At 51.0% G+C, this 25,472-nt stretch overlaps 10 protein-coding genes across 10 annotated transcripts, besides 2 other annotated features; 6 read left to right on the top strand and 4 right to left on the bottom strand.

The window, feature by feature from the left end:
• Positions 1-23: 23 nt before the first annotated feature.
• Positions 24-1,559, top strand: EKO05_0006986 (uncharacterized protein; the record flags this gene model as incomplete). The annotated part of the gene is made up of 2 exons (XM_038940824.1): positions 24-134; positions 183-1,559. The coding sequence occupies 2 exons, from the start codon at positions 24-26 to the stop codon at positions 1,557-1,559; spliced, it is 1,488 nt and encodes a 495-aa protein (XP_038797510.1).
• Positions 1,560-4,150: 2,591 nt separating this feature from the next.
• Positions 4,151-4,200: a tandem repeat.
• A 456-nt stretch (positions 4,201-4,656) lies between these two features.
• Positions 4,657-4,675: a tandem repeat.
• Positions 4,676-4,979: 304 nt separating this feature from the next.
• Positions 4,980-7,178, bottom strand: EKO05_0006985 (laccase, multicopper oxidase, benzenediol:oxygen oxidorectuctase; the record flags this gene model as incomplete). The annotated part of the gene is made up of 7 exons (XM_038940896.1): positions 4,980-5,165; positions 5,220-5,450; positions 5,502-5,938; positions 6,056-6,455; positions 6,509-6,709; positions 6,756-6,842; positions 6,894-7,178. 7 exons carry the CDS (start codon positions 7,176-7,178, stop codon positions 4,980-4,982), a joined length of 1,827 nt encoding a protein of 608 aa, XP_038797508.1.
• A 969-nt stretch (positions 7,179-8,147) lies between these two features.
• Positions 8,148-8,717, top strand: EKO05_0006984 (uncharacterized protein; the record flags this gene model as incomplete). The annotated part of the gene is made up of 2 exons (XM_059636930.1): positions 8,148-8,302; positions 8,525-8,717. The coding sequence occupies 2 exons, from the start codon at positions 8,148-8,150 to the stop codon at positions 8,715-8,717; spliced, it is 348 nt and encodes a 115-aa protein (XP_059492913.1).
• A 2,448-nt stretch (positions 8,718-11,165) lies between these two features.
• Positions 11,166-11,533, bottom strand: EKO05_0006983 (uncharacterized protein; the record flags this gene model as incomplete). Its single annotated transcript, XM_059636929.1, has 2 exons — positions 11,166-11,340; positions 11,406-11,533. The coding sequence occupies 2 exons, from the start codon at positions 11,531-11,533 to the stop codon at positions 11,166-11,168; spliced, it is 303 nt and encodes a 100-aa protein (XP_059492912.1).
• Positions 11,534-12,285: 752 nt separating this feature from the next.
• On the top strand, positions 12,286-12,600 carry EKO05_0006982 (uncharacterized protein; the record flags this gene model as incomplete). Its single annotated transcript, XM_059636928.1, has 1 exon — positions 12,286-12,600. The coding sequence occupies one exon, from the start codon at positions 12,286-12,288 to the stop codon at positions 12,598-12,600; it is 315 nt and encodes a 104-aa protein (XP_059492911.1).
• A 1,293-nt stretch (positions 12,601-13,893) lies between these two features.
• EKO05_0006981 (uncharacterized protein) lies at positions 13,894-15,093 on the bottom strand (the record flags this gene model as incomplete). The annotated part of the gene is made up of 1 exon (XM_038946273.1): positions 13,894-15,093. One exon carries the CDS (start codon positions 15,091-15,093, stop codon positions 13,894-13,896), a length of 1,200 nt encoding a protein of 399 aa, XP_038797507.1.
• A 1,789-nt stretch (positions 15,094-16,882) lies between these two features.
• EKO05_0006980 (uncharacterized protein) lies at positions 16,883-17,629 on the top strand (the record flags this gene model as incomplete). The annotated part of the gene is made up of 2 exons (XM_038940761.2): positions 16,883-17,253; positions 17,302-17,629. 2 exons carry the CDS (start codon positions 16,883-16,885, stop codon positions 17,627-17,629), a joined length of 699 nt encoding a protein of 232 aa, XP_038797506.2.
• A 424-nt stretch (positions 17,630-18,053) lies between these two features.
• On the bottom strand, positions 18,054-19,871 carry EKO05_0006979 (uncharacterized protein; the record flags this gene model as incomplete). Its single annotated transcript, XM_038946272.1, has 1 exon — positions 18,054-19,871. The coding sequence occupies one exon, from the start codon at positions 19,869-19,871 to the stop codon at positions 18,054-18,056; it is 1,818 nt and encodes a 605-aa protein (XP_038797505.1).
• A 743-nt stretch (positions 19,872-20,614) lies between these two features.
• On the top strand, positions 20,615-21,067 carry EKO05_0006978 (uncharacterized protein; the record flags this gene model as incomplete). The annotated part of the gene is made up of 1 exon (XM_038946271.1): positions 20,615-21,067. One exon carries the CDS (start codon positions 20,615-20,617, stop codon positions 21,065-21,067), a length of 453 nt encoding a protein of 150 aa, XP_038797504.1.
• Positions 21,068-23,177: 2,110 nt separating this feature from the next.
• On the top strand, positions 23,178-25,008 carry EKO05_0006977 (uncharacterized protein; the record flags this gene model as incomplete). Its single annotated transcript, XM_038940924.1, has 5 exons — positions 23,178-23,237; positions 23,287-23,825; positions 23,877-24,372; positions 24,422-24,850; positions 24,901-25,008. 5 exons carry the CDS (start codon positions 23,178-23,180, stop codon positions 25,006-25,008), a joined length of 1,632 nt encoding a protein of 543 aa, XP_038797503.1.
• Positions 25,009-25,472: the final 464 nt, after the last annotated feature.

Genomic DNA, 25,472 nt, shown 5'->3' with positions numbered 1-25,472 from the left:
AGAAAAAACTGAAATACAAGGTCATGGCGCACGCAGCTGTCGCATTTGACGAGAACATTCGCAGCATCCTCAAGGAGTGGAAGATACCCGGACTTGCAATCGCTGTCATACAAGACGACGCAATAGATGCCAAAGTATGTCTCCCCTCACCTCCGCATTTTTATATACTGACAGAAGGTTAGGGTTATGGTGTGTCTCATCTAGACGGCGACCCTTGCACCCAAGACACGCTCTTCGACTGTGCCAGTACGTCAAAGTCCTTCACCGCAGCATGCGTTGCGCTTCTAGTAGCGGACGAAGCGTATCCAGATGTGCAGTGGCATATACCGGTCTCCAAGATTTTCCCCGACGATTTTGTTCTGTCAGATCCATACCTCACAGCAAGTGTCACCGTTGAGGATATCCTTAGTCACCGGACAGGAGACCCAGGACATGATGATGCGTTCTTCGGCCAGAAAGCTGTACAGCCAGATAATGCCCGCTCGATAACCCGGAACCTACGCAACCTTCCGTTCAGCAAACCGTTAAGAACGGAGTATCAGTACAGCAACAGCATGTACACAGTTGCTACGCACCTCATCGAGTCGATTACTGGCGAGTTGTACAGCGACTTCGTTCGAAAGAACATCTGGGAGCCGCTTGGTATGCTAAGCACTTACCACGATATCAATAATGTTGAAACTGGTAATGCGGAGGCGCGTTTAGCGACAGGATACTGCTGGGACAAGAAGCACGAAAAGCACGTTGCCATCCCTTCGTATGCGCAGCCTGAGGGACAAGGCGCTGGATGCGTATACAGCAGTGTCCGCGACTTTGCGAAATGGGTACGGGCGCTGCTGTGCCGCTCTGGTCCGTTGTCGGAAGATGCACACAAAGAGATGACCAGAGGGCGAAGTATCATTCCCTTTGAAAGTAGTGATACGCTCCCACTTTATGGACACTCGCTGTACGCGCTGGGTCTGATCGTTGAGTCGTACCGTGGGCACGTAGTGGTCGGCCACGATGGGTCTTTCGCTGGATTCAAGGCGTTGATGCGGTACATGCCAGGGCAGAACTGGGGTGTTGTTATGTTTGGCAACTCGGACGATGCATTCTATGTCTTGCAGATTCTGTTCTATAAGCTAGTGGACGAGGTGCTCAAGATTCCGCGAGAGGAGCGTACGGACTGGCTGGCGTATTGGCGGCAATATCAGCTCGACGAAGAGACCGAAGAGGACACTCAGGATCTGCTTCCTCCTGAATTGCCACAATCGCTCCCAGCGCCTCTGGAAAGCCTTGCTGGGACCTACTCCAATGCCGGCTATCGCTTGCTAGTACTTACACATGAAGTGGAGATGTTGAGGGCCAACTGCACGGATAGAGGCATGCCTTTCAACCTTAGGTTCGACCGCTTGTCGGGCAAGGATTTTGTTGTCGAGCACGAAGACTTTTTGGACAAAAGTATTCGTAAGCTCAAAGCTGAGTTTGATATTGATGGGGATGGAATGGTCAACGGGTTAGGAATATCGTTGTGCAGGATGATGAAGGACGAGTTGATCTGGTTTACAAGGCACAACTGATGCTATTCACCATAAAAGTAAGCAGCCACAGTCTCAATTTGAATGGTTCCGTAGTCCTTGAGGGAAGCGCCCTGAGGCCTTGCGAGACAGTGTTGAGCAGCAAGATACGCAAATCGATAGCGTTCACAGCTCAGCGTGTTCTTTGACGTCGTCACCAATTAAGACAATCTCCAGGCTTCAATACCCCTGCACTTGCCCTTTTAGCTTTGAGTGGTGACGGAACATTGGTCGGGTATTTGATGTGGGTTCAAGAAGATCCATATCTGTATCCCACCGCCAAGCTTGTATTTCGCCAAAATGATATGAACACAACCGAAGAACATCGCCATTGTAGGCGACTCGCTGGACGGCCTGTTCGCTGTCGTTGCGTTGGAGCACCTCCGAAGAGATTTGAACATTCGTGTTTTCGAAAGAAATCCGACACCGCTGGCTTCACGATCAGGATGCGGGCGTGGTGGCTGGCCGCGATGTCCAGGATTTCTTCAAAAAGCATGACCAGACAAAGACACTAGTTTCAGTTGCCGGCCACCAGCGACTGTATCTCAATAGAGGCGGAAAGGTTATTGATTGAGAAGATAAGGAATAACATATGATAAGCTGGGATTTGCTGTACCATCTCTTCTGCGCAAACTTTGACCGTGTTGACTCCAGCTATGCAAGAGCACCCGCGTTAGAGGCTCACCAAGGAACGGGCACGTACGATTACGAACATCGGGTTGTTGAAATTGATTTAAGAACACAGAGTCTCTGCTGGTAAAGTCGAAAACGTCCACTGGGGACGCTGTCACCTCCAAGGCGGACATCGTTATCGCAGCGGACGGACCCAGCTCCATGATCCGCAGGTTCATTGACCCAGCCGTGTAGAGCAAGTAAGCTGGTTACGTAGCATAGAGAGGCACGGTCCCAGAAGGCCAAGCCTCGCAGGCAGCAAGTGGCGTGTTTGTTGAAAAGTTTCCCTTCTTCCACACTGAAGGCGTTCGAATCTTGGCGTACACCATCCCGAGTTGAACGGCACCGTCAAGCCAGGCAAACATCTGTTGAATTGGGTCTAATACGTCAACTACAAGGAAGAATCACCCGAGCATGTAGAGCTCATGACGGACAAAAATGGGAAGAGGGATCACATCACTCTACCTCCAGGGGGCATTTGAGACACTGAAGAGCTGGGAGGAGGACGTTCTTAGGTGCGCCAGGTCTATGCAGGAGCATGGAGTAGACATTGGTAACCGTATCCAGTTCGGCTTCCGTCCTCTCCGCGACTAGAGTCATGCTCATCCTGAGTGTTACCATGGCTGGAATCTGTGTGTGGCCATATGGCCTCTCGTCTGATGAGGAAAGAGAGCTCCGCCACGCCGCAACTTTTGTAGTAAAGGCGGACTATTGCAGTGCAATACAAAAGTTAACTCTTGCCCATTGCAGCCTCCTCTTCTATATTCCAATCTCAGCACATTTGTCAGAACACTACTCACTTCAGGCATGACGCCACCGCCTGGTCCAGTGTTTCCAGAGTCCACAGAAACATCGAAGCTCTCCGCGCAATGAATGGTATCCTCGCTCGGTGTTTTGGTGTGTAAGGATGATAAACAATGCACTCCGATACGGTCGGTAATCCGTAAGTCGAGCCATTGGAGCTGCACGCTAGGTCCCTTTGCAGATGGCAGCTCGTAATTTTCAGGGAAGATCGAAGAAGCAAAGGAGTCTATTAGGGTAGAGTGCTGGGTCGTGGAGCAACATGCCGCCGACGGTACAGGAAAGCCGTAGAAGAGAATCGGAGGCGTCGCACGACGGACGGCTGTAGAGGACAGTGACGGACCGGTGGGTTGATGGTTTGGACAGGACCACGCAGAGCTTGCGTCAAACTGTTCTACCTCGTTCACTCCATGTGGAGACCGAGCTGAGTCGTCAGTCCATATCATTGTATCCTCCCCACTGTCGACGAACCAAACCCCGCCAATGGCGTTGGCGTATAGCCGCCTGAAGATGCCGGCAGTGTTGGTTCGTGGTGAAGTGCACAGTCAGTACATCGTGCATTGAAGTGGGTTCGTGCACTCGTCATGAAGCGGCAGGCATACCCGGAGCTGCATCACGAGCCTTTAAGTGCAGCTCAGTGAAGCTACGCGAATTCAGACGCCAGGGTTTACTCGGACTCTGTGGTGAACCTTTAAAATCACGGACCTACGAAATTATAAGCCTACAAGCTCATGGTGAAGTGCGTGAAGCCTGGGTGAAGTTCATAGTGAAGTGCGTACGGCAGTGCATGAAGTGCATAAAGTTCATGGTAAAGTGCGCGCGGCAGTGCACGAAGTGCGTGAAGTAGGGTGAAGTTCACGCGCCAGTGCACGAAGCAATAGTAAAGTGCGTGAAGTGTGCATGACGTAATGGTGAAGTGCATAAGGTGCAGACGTAGTGCGCACGCTGGTGCACAGCAGTGCATGAAGTGGAGTGAAGTTCATGGTGAATTGCATGAACTGGGGTGAAGTTCATAGTAAAGTGCACAAATTGGGGTAAGGTTCGTGGTGAAGTGCACGAATTGGGGTGAAGTTCGTGGTGAAGTGCGTGAAGCGTGCATGAAGTTTACGTGGCAGTGCTTAAGGTGCAGGTGCAGGTACATGAGGTGCAGACGAAGTGGTGGTGAGGTGCACGAAGTGGCATCAAAGTGCAAGAAGTGGCAGTGAAGTGCATGAGGTGCAGACGAAGAAGGAAGGACTCCAGGATTGCTCCTGCCAAACAGCATGCGTACGCGAATCAGGATAATTATCTATCAACTGTAGGACGCCATAAGGTAGGACTTGAAGGATGGGCTGTTGAACTCGGTTGGCGAAGAAGCTTCAGGATAGCGACATGTGGCTTTTGCGACACAACTTTGAGGGAACACCACTTCAAATGCCCGGATGGCGATGCAACTGCCTACATAGCATGCATGACGCATCCATCCTCCAACGATCCGATTCCTGGAAGCGGAATCAAAGCCGAGCATACGCAGCAAGCAACGGCGCCACGGCGACGACGTCAAGCATATCAGAGCCCCCTCTAAACACCATGTCATAGTCAAGGAGCGGACAACCCGGCAGCGTCAATGCATCTCGGAAGAGCGAGCGGGGGGGGGGGGGGGGGGGCAAACACCAGACGGGAGTAAGGGCAGGGCTGAGAGCGACGAAAATTCTGTGATGGGTGGTCGTAATGTAACCTCATCGGCCACGGGTTTCAGCGGCACAGGTGTTTGATGCAGTATCTCTTGGTTTCTTGTACTATTTGAAACCAGACTCAATGTGTAAAACAAGCTAGACGCGAACATTGTGTGGAATGGAAGTTTGAGCGTGTGAGATAGATACCATGTCAAGTTCGTTCAAAACATTATTTTTAGGTATTACAGCAGAAGGGAAGTCTCACCCAAACCACAGCATTATTCCTCGAGGCGAATCATAGTCCGGAATCACCCTCAGTCAATATCCCGTTGGGGTAGTATTCCCTGTGAAACTTCTGCCAGTCTGCACAGCCCTGCTGCATTGCACCCAAATTACCGTTGCTCTTCAAAATTTCATCTTTTCTCTCAACAAACTGGACGCCAAGGCCGGCAGAAATGTGAAAGGGGATATGGCAGTGCATCTAGTATGTTACATCAGCACAGATCTTTATATGGCTTTCACTCGTGGAACTCACCAGCCATGCACCAGGGTTGTCCGACTCGAACGCGAGAACGAGGTATCCTAATGCAGGGAGCGTAGCTGTGTCACGTCGAATTGGGTTGTTCATCTTCAGAGTCGAGATGTCGCCGCTCCAAACTGCATTGGCCTGCTGTGCCAATACAAAGAAGTCGTGGCCGTGCAGATGGATGGGATGAGGAACAGGGGGCGCGGTCGCGCTATCTTGCTGAATGACCCAGTATTGCCACTGCACGACGTTAGCCCCAACCACTTCTCCGAAGATCGGACGATAACTGACTGAGTGCCCTGAACTACCGACTTCGATCACATTCTCAGTCTTGCCCCAGGTCTGGTTGCCGGTAAAGCCTTCGAAAACTGTCTGCAGAGTGGGCTTGTCGAGGTCGATCAGCATTGGGACACCATCGATCTTCCACTGAACAAGGTCGCTGCCATCCTTGCCGCCGGTGTCAGTAAAAGTGAGCTTCAGCTCCTCGGGTACCTTTTGAGGAACATTAGTCTTGACGTGAGGAACAATGACCTCGTCATAGCATCCGGCGGGTAGAGACGCCGCAGCCGTTGAGTTTGGATTTGCGTTTTTGGCGCCTGCGTAACGGATGATGCTGCCAATGTTCGCTGCATTTGCGTTCGGTCCATCACAGCGTCCACCTGTACCAACGCGGAGCCAATAGTTACCAATAGCCTGGGTTGCGTTGATAATGACGTCGTACCGTTGTCCTGTTAACAAGGTGGTGGGTCAGTGAAACGTTGCTAGCGTGTTTTGGACATATCGTTGGGGCTTGACGCATTTTCGCGCGTGCATGCGCTTGGGAAATGAGGCTCGGCTTGACTTACCAACTGCGATATTGAGTGAGGTAGCCTGGAATGGCTCAAGTGTAGTAAAATCTGCTGCAATGACCGTGAAAGGATGACCGTCAATTCCAACGTGGACCCAGTTGTTGATGCCCATGTTGACGAGACGAAGCCGGTGAGTCTTTCCTGGCGTCAAAGTCGTTACTGCGTACTGTCCTCCTGAAGTTGATGTCATGGATCCGTTTACAAGCAAATTGTCTGCAGTCGGTGGCCCCTTCGCGTGGAGAGTAGCCTGGTTGACTGTGAAGGCTGTTGCATGAAACCAATCAGTGAAGGGCAGTACTCCAAGGTCAATGTCATAGTCGCTTGTTGCAGGACCATGGATGATGACTGGGCCGGTCAGACCGTCTCCGTACTGGACGGAATAATGCGAATGGTACCACTGCAATAGTCAGAGGTGGGTCCATTTCAGTCCTCGCCAAGCATCAGACTCACCGATGTGCCATATTGCGTGGCTTTGAATCTGTAGACCTTGGTACCTCCTGGTACGATGGGGCACTCGGTAATACCATTGATGCCATCCATCTCGTTTGATCCGAGTTGTCGCATCCCGTGCCAGTGGAGACCAGTTCCATTGTTCTCGAGGTGATTTATTACTGTCACTTCGATTTCATCTCCCCAATTCGCTTCTATGGTCTATATAGCATTAGAGGTGTGCTGTTATCATCCATTTTCTACGTACCGGCCCCGGATACTGGCCATTGATCACCATCATTGGTCGCTCGAAGCCATCAGGCGCCATAGTTTCATTGGTGATTTCAAAACGGTACTACAGAGGTCAGCACGTGCAGCTTGTAAAAGTATCACCTCGGTGACGCACCTTTACAACATTTCCAGTCGTTGGCCATTCGAGATCCATGTCAGTATCAACGCTGTAACCATCCTTCCAGCAAGACCTCGCCGCCGGTCCATGGTTACAGCGTGTTGAGTAGCCATCGCCGTCGCTTTTGACAGCAGCAGAGTCAGAATAAAGACCTCTTTCTTTCCATGGCACTTTCAGAGCAGATGGCGTGTTTAAGTTGATAGCTTCGCCGGGCAATGCCCAAGACGCCGCTGCTGGCAAAAACGCCAGGAGGGCTGTAGCTTTGGCGATTTTTGGAAGCATTGTGAGATTGGAAAAGCGTACTTAAAGAAAGTATGGGTATAGCCAGCAGAGCCCAGAAGACCCGGGAAGCGAATGAAATAGGCTCAAATATGAGAGAAGACAGTGTAAGCTAGCCTGGACCTTGTGGTATGGGTGGGAGGATGGGGTTTTATCTTGCCCGTGGTTGCTTGGCTTGAAGCCCTTGTCGAATTGCCGCTATGATCAGTGGACTACCATGGCGTCGCTGGAGGGTGTGGAGAGCTGACACTAATTGTAGCCATCGCCCGTTCCAAGGCTCCTTGTCAACAAGGTGACAGGCCCGAGAACAATGTCCTACCTCGTCATGAATACGATATGCCGCAGGCAGATTTCACAAGGATGTTCTGGTCCGGGACAGCCCTATGCCGCATCGAGCCACGACTAGGCTTTCCTGAATTCATCGTCGATACGTGGTCCTCTCTGTCAGGCTTTCGGCACTCAGGTGTGACTAGATGCCAAGCTAGGCATTTCAAGCCGTGACGAAAGGAATCCCCAGCACAACAGCACGGGAAGGGGAACTAGACATGGCGTAGTGCTGGGATGGCGGTCGCTACAACTCCCTCTAGCAGATGCTGTGCTCAGTAGATGCAAGTTGTCCGTGCGGAAGTGGGGAAGCGCGCGCATGCAGTGTCAGAGCGTTACACACGGTAGCCCGAGCTCTTGAGCATGTTAAAGAACGACACCCGACACTTTGGTGGCCACGCTGCTGTCGGTCAGCGATGCGTCGTCGAAGAAAGCTCACCCCATAAACGGGTCGATCGCCACATCCAGGCCTAGTTCGGCTAAGTCTCGCGTAAGAATTCCTGCCGCTGAGGGGTGAAGCGCCGGAATGTTGAGGGGAGCCGGATGTCAGCACCGAACACAACATCACCACCTGATAGCCAGCCACCCGAACCTTCATATCAAGCCGTCTAAGTAGAGCGCCACACAGATACGGTGTCGATCCTGGTCATGCTGTGGCGTAAGCTAAGCTCGAAGACATCCGAAACCTGGCTGTCCTACAGGCGGCCAAACGCTGAAGCCTCAGTCAGGCAGTCCACGGCATTTCTCCGAGGTGTTTCGCGAGCGATAAACGGCCTTGGGCGAAGTTTTCGTACAATCTATGCGTATGCGATCGTTAGTCCGTTGAATGATCTGCACTGAGGGTCAACAAGGTGAGGATGCTTGCGGGCTACTTGTCAACCAACCAAAGGTAAACGCATGCACAACAATAAGGCATGCTGCAGTCGACAGCTCGGGTAACTGTGCAATGGTATCTGGTAGAAATCAGCCGTGTGAGAATAAGTGGTGCTGCATAGATACACGTGTGTAGGGCTGACAGACCGCAGGTACGGACAGGCGGTGAACACGCCACAATATTGGAAGGAAGCGGAGATGTCCTCACTCACGTGGGCTTTGATGTATTTCTCGGTAAGAATCAGACGCCCGTGCAGCCTCATTGTCGTGCTCAAGTCGCACCGAAGACTCCACGTGATTTCCAATTACACCATTAGATCAGTCGCCGACGGTCGTTTCCGGTAACATTGAGGTTTGCTACGAGTCGTGACTCGGGTTGTGGATTCTTCCGCAGTTTGCTGGGCGGGATCATCTATACGCTGAGCTCGTGACCGGTTGAGTGGTACAGGGGAGTGAGTATTGGGAGCTGTTTGGCATGCGAAGGCTCCATACTTATATCTACGCATAGCCGTCGGACTTCAATGCACCTTCGGCTTCACTATTCTCAGCTCAGCACAGTGCGTACTACCATGGTGAACGTTGGTCAACATCCGTAGCGTGGAAATTCTACGCCGTTCTGCCGGACAGAAGTATTGATAGGACCAGAATGGCAGGTGTAGACATCTGGGGGCGAGCTGGCGATCGGACTTCGGAGAATCGCAGGTGCGGATCAGCCTGATGGCTCGTAGGGCCTCGTGTCGATAGTAACTGGGCGAGTTTCAGTTCAGCTCCAGTATTGTGTAACATAAGTGGCATAAGAGACGTCGTACATGTCTAAAGCGAATGAGCTTGCGAGTATAGCAGATCTGACCTTGCCACAGCTGACGGAAGAGAGCCGTCTATGTTAGCGTCATCATACCTGTGGTTATCTTGGCCTTGATTTTACATACCCGGTGAAGCACCTATACAACGGAGCTCAGGGAATTCATAGTAATTCACCCTGAGGGTGAGGCTGCAGCGTCAAGCTTCAACAGTGATGTCTTGTTTGGGTAGCTAACCACGTTGGGTGGCTCCTCACACTACCGCCCGGCACAAGCGCGTTCCAGATAATTAGACCACGGAATAGTCTAGACGATCTCGAATACACCTTCTGCCAGTACAACTATCTCAAGCCACGACCCACAACACTGTACGAAACACAATAGGAGAAAGCGATAGTATCGCGTGAGGCGTCGGACTGCTTCCTCAACGATGACGACATCACGAATTTGTAGGAGTCCCGTCCGATGCTGAGAACCAACACCGGCAGAGATCATCTCGAACAGTGCTTTTCTGTGCATGATAGTGGGTCGATGCCCCTTGTAGTGATGTAGGACTTAACGTATGAGGGACCGGAGTACGGCTCCGCACAGCGTAAGTGACCCTGTACTTTTCAGCCACGAGCAAGATCTTCAGCGGCCCCTACCCTTGATGAGAAAATTATGGCACAACCAGATAAGGCGAACAGCTGTTGTCTTCTCTGGTTAATGTCGAAAGTGCTCCGGTCACCACTGGTCAGCGAGCTGGCTAGAGTGGTTCATAGAGATTTGGATCATCACGCTAGGATTGATGTTTGTCGGTACCGCTGCAGAGCCTGGCTGATCACGTCCGTCATTGCTAGAACTTTCTCTTCCTGATCCCACTGGCCCATGATCTGCACGCCAACTAGCGGTTCGTGGAATACACTCCTGTCGTCGGCAGGGTCTTTAGCTAACCTCCTATCTGTAATACGGGAAGGACTGACACAGTTTCGAATCTGGCATTTATTTCTTGTTCAAAGGGTTGTGCCCAAAAGTTCCAGGGTCGAGTCTACGATCCGCGAAGGTTACCGGTACGGCGCGCTACGGGAGATCAGTATTTGCCAGGGTTCATCTTTGTCATGCATACCGTGGTGCTTGAACAGACACTCGGGCGCTGCAGCGTGCGCGGGCATGTACGATTACACCGTCGACGGTTCGTCCGTTTCTCATGAGTTGTTTTGTTGACTTCCAGTGTTTGTGGTATTCATACACGTAGTCGTCCCTCCGCTGACACATCTCTCTTAGCAGGCGATTTGTCGCCAACTCTTGGCAATATCGGGCACGGATTCAGAGAATTCCTTCTGAATTCTTGCACATCCTTTCCTCGCTCGCGGTGTGTTGCAGGTGTACATGCGTACTTGCATTCTCAACTAGCATGGCCCAAGGTGGCTTGAGTCGTGTTAAGGGGAAAGAACGGCAGTCCGTAATCTCCTAGTATAGTATTGCACCAAGAATCAAGGCGTTGGGGTGTTTCGTTGATTGACGGGTTTTGTGCGTCCGTGTATATTCCCATTGGCCTCAAGTGCTGCAAAGATAAAGCCAAAGGCCCCAAACACCGGCTCTGGATGCTGTGCCGTGACGCAAACAGTGACGACTGAAATGCAAGGAACGCATCAGTGCAGCAATAAGCAATTTTTGCTTCCAGTGTTGAAGGTGCGATCAAAATGAGATTTGCTGCAAATTGCCTGGACCGCTGCGTGTAGGCATTCAATTGTTGACGAGCGGGAGAGGTGTCTATTCACCTCTTTTTACAGGCATTATTCCGCGTCAAAGAGCAAGTCGTCCTGCAGCTGCGGTCGCATTCTAGGGTCCACATGTGTGCTGTCGTAGTTGCTGAGAAGGTCCGGCATGATTTGAGTATTTAGCGTGGCTTCGCAGATAGAGTAGTCGAGAGTAGGTCTGAGACCACTTCTCCGTGAAAGCGTACCATTTGGGGAGCTTTCCGATGTGACAGTTCAAAAGGGCCCCTGTCTCCTCATGTAGCAGCTGTGAAAGGGTGAATCGGAGGGCTCGCTAGTTCCAGATCAAAGCCGCTGGCCTGTAGTTGCTGGAGAACACTGTTGGCTTTGCTGTCGTTGGGATGTCGAGTTTGCAGATCTCGCACAGCAGCCAGAAACGAAAGGTGCTGGCCCTCAAAGGTTGCAATGCAACTTGTCGGTATGTCAGTTTGGACCGGCAGACGGTTGCTCGAGAAATGGCCCAAGAGTCAACATACCTCCTTGAGAGCTCCTCATCTGGAGGCTCACGCTCAATCCTGCACCCGACACCGTCTCCTTCATCCCGGACGCTCGGCAATCGACTACTGCATTTCCACTTGCACGACATCTCCAGATATTTTCGCATCGGTGTCCTCTGCAGCGAAAGCTTTCGTTTCTGTTAATATCACGAGCATGATTGCAAATCAGCAGGACGTCGCAGCCTTACTGCGACGTGTCTAGGGTTTCGTAGGTAGCAGTACAAGTCCAGGTCAAAGCCACTCTAGGCAGCATTTCCTCAACCACGTAGGTGGTTCCTAGCCTCGACGATGGCACGAAATTTCTTGGCTTTGCGAATATCCTCACGTTGACGTCATCCGAGCGAGCTGGAATCAAAAGAATTTGCGTACGCCTAGAGACCCTATTGGTCAATATCGCTGCGGCGGCAATGGCTGGCCCACCTTGCTCTATTCCAGGGTCGTCTCGTCAGGACCAAGCTAATTGTGCAGGAAGCCCTGGAAGTCTAACAAATGCGTGTGAATGACGAGAGTCAACGCGCGACACACTAAGCCACATTCGGAGTAGCGGTCGATCCGTTTAAATCTAGTGGAAAACCAACCAGGCACAACGCCATCTGTCTGTCGAACCAGCACCCGCTCGATCGTGCCACGGCATACGCCTGTTTGCTAATTGATATTGCAAGCTTCCTTTCACTTGTTATGCTCAATACATGACGCTCCTGACCAGGCTAAACACCATGGCAAGGGCAACGACCCGTGGTCCCAATCTTTGGCGCAGGAATGAAGGGTCCCGTATGGGACAGTAGAGAGCAGTATATGAGCATGGATGATGCCTTGCAAATGCTTGCAGTAACTCTCACACATCCTATATTTCCTCTTCATGACGCCTTATGACAAGCTCACCGGCTTATTCTCGTCTGGACTTGCGAGTACGTCCGAGCCAAAAGATTCAGTTTTGCTGCAACCGGTCAACATAGAACTTGAGGAGCTGGATCATGATGGCAGGCGTAGCGCAGAGAGGAGACGAAAATGTCTTTCTATCAAACCTGTTGCGGTACGTTCATTTCGTACATCAAAGAGGCGAACACTCATGAGTTCAAAGTGTCGAAAACCCGCTGAATGTTTTCGCGAACCGAGACATTTGGCCTCCTACTCTTTTGGAGGACTCGCTGGTCCTTACGGAATGTCAATGTGAATTCGGTTAGGATTCTCCAACCGAATTCACATTGACATTCCGTAAGGCATTACCTCGGGCAGCTTCTGAGCCCTCGAGTTGGAGCTTCCATCATCTCATCGTACAGCATACGAATCACTGAGGCTGGCAAGATTGGGTGTCTACACCCTTCACCTTATGACTGTCACATACACCATTTCGGAAATTCCTACGATCTCAAGGCTCTGTCCACTATAGCGCAGGTAGCTATACAATACCGTTGGTCGATTAGGAACATGAAATGTTACACACAGTGGTCATGCTGCCCCTGAATCACGTTCCACATTCCAATCACCGTCGTGTATGGCCGTCGGCTGTATATGTCCGTGGACCCACGCAACACCACACATGTCAACATATCAGACTTGGCGACTGCATGAATCGGGTGTATAGTCGAACACAGTCTAACTGTCGGTCCTGCTGTTAGGTGGCAAAGCTACCACATGGTTTGTTCGTACCTCACAATTGACGGTTTCGCTCTCAGATTTGTTCAGGCTAAGATGGAAACACACAACCACAGCGTTGTATGGCATTTTGCAAGTGGTTGAATTTGACGTGGCGTCGTCATGCATACTAGCACAGACTTTGGAGAAAAGAAATGCGGTCATAGATCGAGGGACCACCTTATACCTTCCCTCGTTGCACCCTTCCCCAACTCATCTGGCATTCTTCGGCGACATCTCGGCTACACATTCGCTCATTAAACCAATTCTTCTGGTTCTCACCAAAATACCCACGAACTACCTGAGCAGCGAGTAAGATACTTCTGCACGTCCAATCACTTAAGTCCCACCAAAGAGCCAGCATGCACTCAAACACCATCATTTTCATTGCAACAGCACTCGTCACAACCGTAGCTGTTGCACTACCTCTCCACAACACCAACACACAAAGACTGCCAGATCAACCTGCTATCACGGTCGATCATGTAGACCGTCCAACCAAGGTTATGGTCCAGAAACACAAATTTGTTCCGGAGATCACAGCGCAGATACTGCAGCTGTGCGGTAGGAGTCTTGGATATTAGCCTACAGTAGAGCTTCAAAAGACCGAGTGAATTCGGCGAAAGGAGATTTGGGGCCTTGCAAATCAAAGGAATGGTGTGAAAACACTTAAACAAAGTTTTATTACCCTTCGAGATTTATCCGCTCTTGCGTCTTTCTTTGCCTTCTTTCCATGTCTCCAGAGTGCTGTTTGCATACTCATATTCTTCTCAACCTTTGTCCCACATGACCGTCAGTGAAAGCAACATACTCTTAAGTGAGTTCGAAGTGATCAAATCACAGCCTTAACAGGACCTGAGTAGGGTACCATCTGATCGAACATGCGTACGCAGTCTCCGATTGCACCAAAATCCTTTGGTACTACCAATTCAGCCTTCAGATACGCCTCCAAAAAGCATGCCGTGCCATGGAATCCGAAAGGACCCAGAGAGCCATGCAGTCCCTTCACCTCCTTGATGGTCATCTTCTCATCCTTGCGCGCCAGATCAACAACCCATGGTAGGTCTGAGAAGTCGAACAAGCCAGCATCCTTAAGATCCCACTCTGTTGCCTTGCCACCAAGATTCTTCCACGTAGCAGACCAGTGGATGTCGTTCTCGCGGCGGAAGTCTGAGCGTCCGAAGAAGTAGATGTCGGCTGAGGTGGGATGCTGCAGGAGCGGTGCACTGCCTGAGAGGTTGATCGAGAAGCGGACACGTGGGTCAAGCATGCTAAGTGTGGTGGCTGTTGTACCACCGATACCGTGCCCGACCACAGTGTAAGAGCTTGTGTCGAAGGTGGCGTTCAATTTGAGGGAGGGGAACTGGCGCTGCAAGAAGGAAACGTCGCTGAGTCCTTGCAACACGGCGTTGATGTCTTCAATGCGCGTATCGATGGTCTTGGTCACGGTCTCGTTCCAAGCCGTGAGTTCTGTAAAGGGATTCAAGCCGACTGAGTCGTTTCTGGGAGCCTCACCGTCGACTGCCTCATCCAGGCTGATAGTGGACTCGTGTGAGTGGTCGATAAGAGCGACAGCCATACCGTTTGCGCTCATGAAACGAGCTAGTGTGCTGTACAGAAATCTACTAGTGCCGACTTGAGGTTCCAGGAATACAATGGGGTGCTTGGAGGCGTCGATGGTCTGACGGCTACCACTGCAGACCTTGTACTCCATCTTCGCGAAGACACCAGTGCTCTTGTTGCCGAAGAATTGCACATCAGACGCGTGCGCGACGCCAGGCGGCATATACAGCTTGACATGCTCGCCAGTACAATCCGTCTTCTTCACCGGAAGGAACAGGCTGACTTCGAGCTTGCGGTTGAGCTGTGGGTCATGTGGATCTTGATGTGCGATGTTAGTCAGTGGGAAGTTGGCCACCGCGACCTTGTAAGCATGCGCATCGTCTGGACCTGGGATGACGACAGCGTAGATAGGTTCAAAGAGCACAACCAGCGTGATGCAGGCAGCGAGGATGATAGCGAGGACGCCCATGACTGCGATTTGCGCGACGTGGCGTCTGTGGAGTTGAAAGTTGAGCGCCGTGGTGATAGAGGTGGTCGAAAAGTCGACCGCTTAATCGATGGTTATAAAAGTAGGTGGGTGTGTGCGAGTTGGGGACTAGTCCTCGTCGAAATCCTGGGGAAGTGAAGGCGTGCTTGGCGCGAACAGGTCTTTCATGTGAAGTGAAAGTATCTGAATGTCAGAACTTACAACAAACTCTCTCATCTCAACAATATGTACAAGCATCTGCAACTCTTGGTGAAAGCATATCACACAATGCTCGCTATCACACGCGCGAGTAGCACACGATGGCGGATGTCGCAGAACTTTACCCGTTTCGATATTTGGCACTTATCACAAGTCGCATTCACAGCCTCTAATCAGATGTTTGTATACTCTTCTCAATATAACTAGACAAGACAGGACGGCTGAAAATCCGGGAGTGTGATGAAGATGTTCGATGCGAACCAAACGGGCGATACTGTGGAACAGCCTATGACGCTGCCACAGGTCGTAGAATCGCCATATCTCATTAATATGGATGAAGTCTTAACACTTCGGGGAAGAGTTTGCATCTTTGGGCAGGAAACGAGATCACCTCAGACAAAAGCATTTGTCGCAGCCTGAATGTGCTGTGGCGTGCACTGACACTGGAGGAATCACTTATCAAGACTCCTCATTTTCACCGATCACGATTGCATGTAGCCACAAGATGGAATAGGTGACAGGTTTGATGATTGCTGTCGAGGGCATGTAAGCATCGTAGACGTCGTGAAGAATATGAGATGCTAGCGCGGGGTCTGTGCTGGCGACCCCTTTCCCTTGTCACGCTCAACCACGACATGACAACTTTCTATCGACACCCTGTCGCGTGAGCAGAACGGCATCTGAGTCATTCCCAACCGGATGCTGCACATGATGATGTAGCTTTGACAGCTGGGCATGCCAGCAGTGCACTTGATCGTGGCAGCCATGATGAGACAGCCAGCTTTTCCGAAGCTCGACCTTCTTGACAGCTACACGTTGCTTGACAGCATCTACAGAGCACTTGCACGCGCTAAGTTCTGAGCTCGCAAATACCTTACAGGCAGTATCCGTTCTTTGTTCAACAACCGTAACGTCGCAGCTCTCTCCTTCCAAGGGAATCGATCATTGGTTACGAAAGATTTGGCTATCAACGTGGACTCCTCGATCTGTGACGGTGTTGCCCTGCGCTACCCAGCATGCGTCTGGAATTGAGACTTTAAGTCACACAGCGCACGCTGAGCGACTAGACATGGTCACCGACTCCGTGTACTGATTGTCATTCAAACCTTCAACACGATGTGAGCAGGCTAGAAAAGAGAAGATAGCCATACCAAATGGTGGCCTTTGAAACGACTTCAGATCGTGTTGGCGCGACACCCGAAATCTGCCTTGCGGTTTACCACATGCAACGCTTACGACACTCATATTCAGCGCTATGCCGTTTCGGTACACCCAGCCACCTCCTTCCGACACTCATTGGTTCGTACGCGAGCATTGCTTCCTCGCTTGGATACGAAATGAGGGGCCTTCGTATCGAAACATTTGCCAAATGCAGAGTTGATTGGATATATGGGCAAGGCGTTCAGTGTGTCGACGCAACTCTACAGCGGCGCTTTCTTGGCGGCTGGTTTATGGTTGCCTAGGAGATTTTCAGACGCTTATCAACTCCCGTGGTTCGTTGTCACCTTCATCATACATCAATACATCTCGACCACTCTTTTGATATCGACCAATGACGGAGCCCATCAACACCATGTCACTCGAACGGCCCCTCCGCCTTCTCACGTACCTAGCCACTGCCGTCGCCGTTCCTTTGAACATAGTCGCGACCGTTCTCTCGATCGCAAATCAGAACAGAGGCTGGGACTCTCGAAATGCCACGGCATTCTGTTTTGCCTTCATCCCTCTGGCGCTGACGGTAGCTGCCTCCACGATGAGTCTGCAATACATGAAGAAGCACGGCAAAAGTCCTCGTGGTTCAATTCTCATGCTCCTCGACGTGGCCTCGGTTTCCGCATACATCGGTGTGCTGGTCCCTTGCTGGTCCATCGAGATCCTTGAGTTCAGTACAGGAGGCTTCGGACTACTGGTAGGGTTCACCACAGCTCCTATGATTATAAACATGTAAGGCCCGTTTTCACGAGAACACATGAAAAGCATTGACGTTTCCAGGCTCGTCCATGCCTATTTTATACAAAACCAAGTTCCCTACAAGTCTCTGCTCTCGAAACTTTACAAAAAGGGCAGCACTTGTCAGCAATGCCCTAATTGTCAAGCGAAGTTCATCTCCGGCACAACCGAGACCACGACAAAAAAGGGCTACAGTCTCTTGCGTGGAGAAGACTATCTCGATGTGGAGGCTGACCATGTTCAATACCGGGACTCAGAGGATTTCCTTGGCGAGGGCGCTGACCGTGCTGAGCAGGGTGACCAGGCTGAGCAGGATGAGCGATCCACACAACCTAACAGCGACACGAGCAAAGATATGGTCGAGGTCTAGAGTTCGACTATAGCGTCGATAAGAATCAGCAATCAGGTTAATACAACACCACGTGCATGCAGTAGGTACTGCGACTGCCACATCTACGGGCAGCAAGTGCACATGTCCGGTTTAACCGGATTTGGACACGGACAGTGTTAAGACAGAGGGCATATAGAAGTTGGAGCATACCTCAACCGCTACAGGATAGCATTACAGGTCCATGAAGTGTATGGTTGACAAAATTATTGGAAACTTAGACACTCTCTTACTTCATATCGCGTGTTATTCCCAAGCAACATAGCTCTGCTGTTCCTCGTATAGCGAAGTATCTATCTCCTCAACAACGTGGACTCAAGAAACTTTAACTAACCGCTTGTGATTGCATCTCTAACCCTCAAAGCAAACTGCTCTCACAAGCCGATCCGGTCTCTTCATTTAAGCCTTAGTCCTTGACCTCATCGTCATCCTCTTCCGTCCCCAAGTCCGACCCCGTTGACTTACCCATTAGTCTTTCAAACTCACCATCGGACAACTCAATGCCTTCTTCCTTGAACAAGCTTATCTTCCTTCTCACAAGGCGAATCTTATCCTCGCAGATTGTCTTTGTATCATAGTGAGCATTGTGTTTTGGGTCCGCGTAATACAGACGATTGTCGAAGTGCATGTTCCTTATCTTCCGTAGACGATCAGACACGTCATCATCGAAGCCCGGAAGACGATCGCTGTCCTTGATTCGAGCGTATCGGTTGCGCACGCAGGGGAAAGATGGAACTGATATCTGGAGTATTGCTTCTTGTGCGTCGTTGGAGTCCGTATCGTAAGAGGGGTGCAAGCCCTGCGCTCCAGGTGTGGGTGCTTTCGTTCCCGGACGCGGTGTTTTGAACGCCAGTTGTGGTGGTGGGCCAAGAGTTTGACGCTTATAGCAGCGCGTGTGTTCTTCAGAATCATGGTGGTGGAATAAGTCACAAATTATCTCTGGAGGAGTGGCGACCAGGTCAATTGCATGACTAGACTTCATGATTGAGATGAGTGCATTCTTGACCTTCGTATGCCAATTTCTCAAATGCATATCGCAAAGCAGGTCAGGACCCGTCTGACCATGCATGATTAGGACATTCAGGAAGAATTTGAACCCCCTCACATTGTTCTTTAGGAGGAAGTTCAGAAATTCTGGCTCGAAGTCAAGGATGCTGAAGACATGAGCATCACCAAATTCATTGTGCACTACCCGCTGCTCTGGTCCTTGCATCTCTTTGTGCCAGAAGTCAATAACCATATCGCAGATGTCGGGTGCGCCTACGCTGATGGCGAAAACGCAAAGGTCTTCGAGCTCTGGCATCGTCCATTCTTGCTTGAAGACACCAAAGCTGGTAGTAATGTGGCTTGGTAGGCTTGGCTGCAGTTTTGGCGAGCAGCAAGCCACAAACCGAGAAACGGTGTCAGCACTGAACTCAGGGCCGTATTGAATAGTGCAGATATCCGGATTATCTTGCAGTGCCTCCCGAATGACTTTGCAAAACTCCATAGCGCATACCCGCTTCATCTCGATCGTGCTTGAACATTCGTATCGTATATCGCCGAGTTCGCATCTGAATCTAATCATTTCTTCATCTAAGCTTGCTTCGTCACTGTCGCTCTGCATTACTGTCGCTTCAATGCCCTGGTCATGATCCCGTCTTTTTTGATAATGTCGGGGGTCTGCCACTGGCACTGCAGTTTCAGAAAGACCATTGAAGAGTTCCTTGAGCTCCTCATCCAGTCTTGACTCCTTGTAAGGCACCCCGAAATGTTTATCAGTCGTCTGACGACTTCCAATGTGCCCAGGTCTCTGCGCTGGGAGATATGTAGGCGCATGGACTTGTGCTCGACAGGTGGCACGTTGTGCGGAAGGGATAAACACTATTCCTTTCTCCGCATAAAATCGAGGCGCATGTTTAATGTAAATTTTATAGATAGCGGTGGCTGAGCATGGGTTGCCATTCTTGTTTGGGTATCTTTTAGCGCATTCCACTCTGCTGAGGCCTTCAATGTCAGACCAGTAGATGATTTGGACATGCTTTTCTTTAATCGTGTTGCTCTTCCAGTTTTTGATTTTGGATATTCCGTCTTTGAACTCCAGAATTTGGCGAACAGTGTAGGCGGTGTCCGTGGCAGAGCCGTCTTGTTTCTGTTTTTTAGATAGTCGAGCTTCGACAGAACCGCAGCTTTGTTTACGTAGGGTGTTCTCTACATTTTCATCGTGTTCCCGCTTGCCAGCCATTTTTCAACTGAGTTAAGCGGATCAGTCCCAGCGAGTTGGTGCTCAGGCAGCTACGAGCAGTGAAAGAATAGCGTTAATGGGTGTTTAGGAGACGAGGTAGATATATCAACCGTATTCCGTCAGAAGGAAGTAGCTGGAAAGATCTGATACACACCTTTGGACGGCGAAGAGCACACTCACTGGAACACACGGAAACCTGGTGAAAGCCAATGCCCGTTCAAAATACGCTAACCACAAACCAATAACACGCTACTGTATATTCTAGCTGATTATCAAGACAACACTTGAGTTTCTGTGCAAACCCACAGGTATGCCAAATACCTCGTGAGCTCGTTGCGGAGACAATCAGAAGCCAGACATGGACGACAAGATGTGCCAGGTCTCTCACACTGTCGAAGCACCGAATGAGCACAGCACCCGAAGCCTACATGACAGTTGACGATGCTGCAAATCCATGATGGCCATCGTTTCTCTTGAAACAATGTCAAGCATTGTATAAACAGGGGTGCAATTATCTTCCAATTGCCTGAAGTTCGTCCGTGGCTGGAGCAACACGATGGACGTGACAGTTGGGATCAAACAAAGCCACAAAGGGGATGCAGCAAGCAAGTTGCGCGCTTGACAATACTTTGATCAAGCTCTTATTAGAAACTATCTCAGAAAGATGCATCTCAGTGCGGTATTCACCTCGGACGCTTTCCTTGTATCATAGTTCTTGTTAACTCTGAGCAATTTCTCGCAGTATGCGCTGGTCACTCATTGTTAAGCTCAAAGCGCACATTCCACCAAACCACCCGGCACATCCAGCGTACTCCAGCACAGTCGTACCTCAAGTACAGGGCAACATGAGCAGGCTCAGTGGTGCAAGTTCATCTGCCTCACCGACCAAACGAGATGTCTCAGACGTCGAGATTCCTACGAGGAAGCTCCGGCGACGCAACCCAAAGAAGACGTCGCCATCACCCGAAAAGTCGTCGATATCAGAACCAGCACTTCCAGCATCTTTGAAGGCCGCGATTCTGGCAAAGCGTATAGAGTGGCTTGAAGCGAACAAAACGGGTGGTGAGGCGGTAGCAGATCAGATTGAAGAACAGCTTGAAGTGCTGGAGCAGCGAGCACTTTCGCTGAATGCGACCGCGTTCCGAACGTGGCGAAAGCGCGCGTATCTGGACGAGAAAGGAAATGCCGTTTTGTGAGCGCATTCGTAACGGATGCGATGACTTGGAGAGTTACTTTGTTCGTGGTCAGTCGTCGTTCCATAGTTTCTTCCAGAACTGTTGTGTGCTGAGTGGTCGCCGCCTCCCGTGGTTCGCATTAGGCAGCTGGCCCAACTTGAAGAATATACAGCATAAAGCCGCTTCCTAGATTCAGTCCAAAAACCGGACACTGAAACGACGTTGTAAGATCGGAAAACAACGAGAAATAACTCGTAATTATCAATCTGAAGCTTCGCCGGTCCAGTTTAGCTAACTATCATTTAGCTCTACTCACCGTAGTTGCAGACTTTGCTTCAAGATTCCGACGGTACAGCCAAGGAGCGGATGTTGGATGTTGCACTATCGCGAAGAGGCGTTTCCTAGAAGCCAATCTGCGATATAGCCCGTGGTCACATCCGTTGCCTAGGAGCTCTTATTGTTTAGAACGTTGTCTTCTTGAAAAGGATGTTCAGATAATTTAGTCACGTATGCAGTACAATATGAGATACTCTTTATGGTCAAACTGGCGATCAGTGACTCTCATTGGAGTTGCGTGCAATGTCGAAGCTGCTCCAGCTGTCAAGGCTGGCAATACGAAGGCTGGTTTTTTTAATGGATGACAGGATCCTACGGCAACACGGCTGGCTTCAGGAGACGGACCGTACTCGCCTGTTATAGCCTTTGAAGAGCCGGAGGATCGCGGCTTGGTAGAGCTTATCTCGATGAATCCTGATGACAGCGTCAAAGAAGCGTGGCGAGACTTTTTGCATGTCCGGAATGTATTGATACGGAGTCTAGGCGTATCAAGAGCATCCCACGGCCCGGGTACCGATACCCAGCTAACAGAGAACAAGTCCAAGGAGCTTGCTCAATGCTGATCCTGAACGCCGCCACACAACGCCATCTGGCACGGAGCACAGTGGAAAAATTGACACATGCGCATCATGCCATGTGCGTGACACCCGCCGTGTAGCGGTAGAAGAGCAGATTGTAAGATTCGCGGTCGAGACGGTGAGCCTCGGGAAAACTTGGACGCCGTGTTTGGGAGGCGTTCGCTTGGCGCCTCGGTTGGCGTGTTGGCGAATTCACTGTGCCATCACGTTGGTGTCCTCCGCGCCATCTCCGTGTTAGTCGCTGCTTACTCTGTCCTTATTCACGGCTAAAGCTTGACACTTCCGCCTCTCTTGTTCTGCTGTGCTCTCTTCGAAGACCATCATTGACAAAATCCAAGCGCCATACCAACCCCGCATGGCGTCTGTGTGCACCCTTGCTTCGCATCCCGTTGCAGCACTAGCGCGAAGTCCCCAGAGAATCATTCGCGGATAATCACCTTACACCCTAGCTCATTGCTCAAACTATTACCTCTGCAACATCGTTCCACCCAGACAACATGAGCGAACGACGTGAATGTCACCTGTTCGCGGACGTTTACTTCAAGGGCAAGATGTGCTCCGCTAAAATCTCTCGGATCAATGGCAGCGGCTGGCTCATCGATACGTGTGCTCATGTGCAGTTGTTCGGCCACTCGTTTTCTTACATCGCGAAAACAGAACGAACCTCATGAGACCCCAGCCTTGTCAAGATCGACACGGCCGGCTCGATCCCGTTCTAGTGGGTAACAGATTTGGAGACCACGCTTGCACGGGCCCCTGCATTGCTGATGTTAGGGTATCTCTGTCTGCGATCTCCAACGCCGATTGGGTATTAATCCTCGTGGCGTCTGAAGAGAAGCCCCAGTGCAGGTCGCAGCCTCTTTGAGAAGCATTGCGGAGCTGACCTGCCTCCCCCGCGTTCTCGTTGACCTGCAGTCCAGCGGCGGAGGTCTCCCACACAAACAGCTGGGGCTGCTCAGGCGCCTAGTCGCGCCTAGCCCATTGCGTCAGCGGAGGGGTGCACTCCGTAACTCATTCTGCCAGGCATGTATCTAGAACCAAGCTCCGACACAGCACTTTTGAGAGGGAGTTTCTGAGCGGATATTGCGGGCCCGAGGGCCGGGGTCCCTACATTGGAGCCCTGCAGACTGTGATCATTGTGGGTGTTTTATAGCTCGTCCAAGTCGCGCGTTCTGTATCTATCAGCAGCAGCTCCTGTCTCGAGCATCACCGCAACAATGGCTGATACCAAAGAGTCTACCAATGAGCATATCAACCAGACCACCTCAGAGAATGGCGTAAGTCACTCGAATCTGATTGCACGCCACGAGACTGACCGTTGTACAGGACCTCAAGGGTGCTACTGCTGAAGTGAAGGTCATCACCGGTTCTGGAGCCCTCGCGGAGGCCAAGCTCAAGGAGCCGGTCGCACGTTTCTCGAGCCATGCGTTGATGCTCTACATCTGTGCTGTCGTCGGCTTCTTCTGCTCTACCTGCAACGGTTTCGACGGATCTATGTTCAACTCTCTTCTCACAAACGACACGTTCAAGGAGTACTACAAGGTCGAGTCCACTGGTGCCTGGGCCGGTATCGTCACCTCCATGTACCAGATCGGTGGTGTCGCTGCTCTTCCTTTCATCGGTCCTGCTTGCGACACCTGGGGTCGCAGGTACGGAATGATGATCGGCGGTGCCATTGCCTCTGCAGGTGTTATCATCCAAGCCACCACAAAGCCTGGTGATAGCGCTGTTGGCCAGTTCATGGGCGGCCGCTTGCTGCTCGGTTTCGGTGTGCCAATTCTTACCACCGCCGGACCTCTGCACGTTATTGAGACCGCGCACCCTGCTCATCGCGGTGTCGTTACCGGTCTCTACAACACATTCTGGTAAGCTTGTTTATGAAAAACCGTTCAATCCTAGCCCTAACCTTCAAACAGGTTTGTTGGTTCCATTCTCGCTGCTGGTGTCACCCGAGGCTCCGTCAACCTTGTAGGCAACATGAGCTGGACCGTGCCCGTATGGCTGCAGATCCTCTTCCCTGCTCTGATCCTCTGCCTGGCTTGGTTTCTTCCTGAGTCACCTAGATGGCTCTATACTCGTGGCAAACACTCCGAGGCCAAAAAGGTTCTCGCCAAGTACCACGGATGTGGCCGAGAGGACAGCATTTGGGTCACTATGCAGATCAACGAGTATGAAGAGTATCTTAACATGGACGGTGGCGACAAGCGCTGGTGGGACTACGGTGCACTCTTCAAGCACCGCGCTTCCCGCTACCGTCTTGCTTGCAACTGCACGGTAGCTATTTTTGGCCAATGGGCCGGTAACGGTGCGGTCGATTACTTCCTTGATGGTGTTCTGGAATCGGCCGGTATCACTGAGCAGCTGAAGAAGATGAACATCAACTTGGGCAAATCTTGCATGCAACTGAGTTTTGTAAGTAATCCGTTCCCCACTTCCCCGAGTTAAATACTGACTTGTACAGGCCGTTATCGGTGCCTTTTTCGTGGACAAGCTTGGTCGACGCCCCATGCTCATTGGCACGTTCTCCACCGTCACCTTCATCTGGATTGCTGCCACCGTAGCCGTATCCATCCAGAAGAGCAGCGGATCCGACTCTGCCAGCAACGCCTTCATCGCCTTTATCTTCCTCTTCAACGCCGTCTTCGCCTTTGGTATCACACCTCTTCAGGCTCTGTACCCTGTTGAAGTCTTGTCCTTCGAGATGCGCGCCAAGGGCATGGCCTTCTCGAACTTGTCCCTCACCACTGCCATGTTGATCAACCAGTTCGCGTACCCTATTGCCCTGAAGAAGATCGAGTGGAAGCTCTACATTGTCTTCATCATTTGGTGCCCAATTCAGGCTTTTGTTGTCTGGATGTTCATCCCCGAGACCAAGAACAGGACGCTCGAGGTAAGTCAAGACGGCTGCAGAATCTTCCATCTACTAATTCTTGAACGCAGGAAATCGACGACATCTTCAACAGCCCCAACCCCCGCAACGCTTCTCTCATCAAGAAGAAGGTCGCCACCGATCACAGCGGCAACATCCTCGAGATCGAGAAGATCTAAATCTGCATACCACAATTCGATGCTTCTGGTCTTTGTTGTTCGGCTCTGGGCGACAAGCTCAAGAATGCGCTACCAGGGGACGATGTATGTAGCCTGTGGTCGTCTTCGCGACATTCGCTCATATTGATATTCCATTAATTCATGCCCAATACCCTCTGCTTTTCCGCACATAAAATTTGCAGAACCTGCACTTTGAATAAATTTAAAATCAATTGTAGGGTGTAACAAAACTCAATTTACAATCCGTGCTACCGCAGATCTGTCACAGAGTATCTGAGCAACCACAGGGTGTACCTGCAGAACCACGGTGCTGAGATGGGGTGGAGACAAACAAGTTTACGTGTTCTCAAGGCCAGTCACAACTATCCACGCTGGCTACACTTCTGTCGAGCCCTGCGGAATAGTGTATCACGCCACGGTATGTATGTTGCTGCACACCTTTTTTCCGTGTGTGGTGATAAAAA

Source organism: Ascochyta rabiei, chromosome 11 (genome assembly GCF_004011695.2).
Source record: "Ascochyta rabiei chromosome 11, complete sequence".
In the NCBI taxonomy this organism is placed as follows: Eukaryota; Fungi; Ascomycota; class Dothideomycetes; order Pleosporales; family Didymellaceae; genus Ascochyta; species Ascochyta rabiei.
This window is presented reverse-complemented; position numbering and strand designations above follow the sequence as displayed.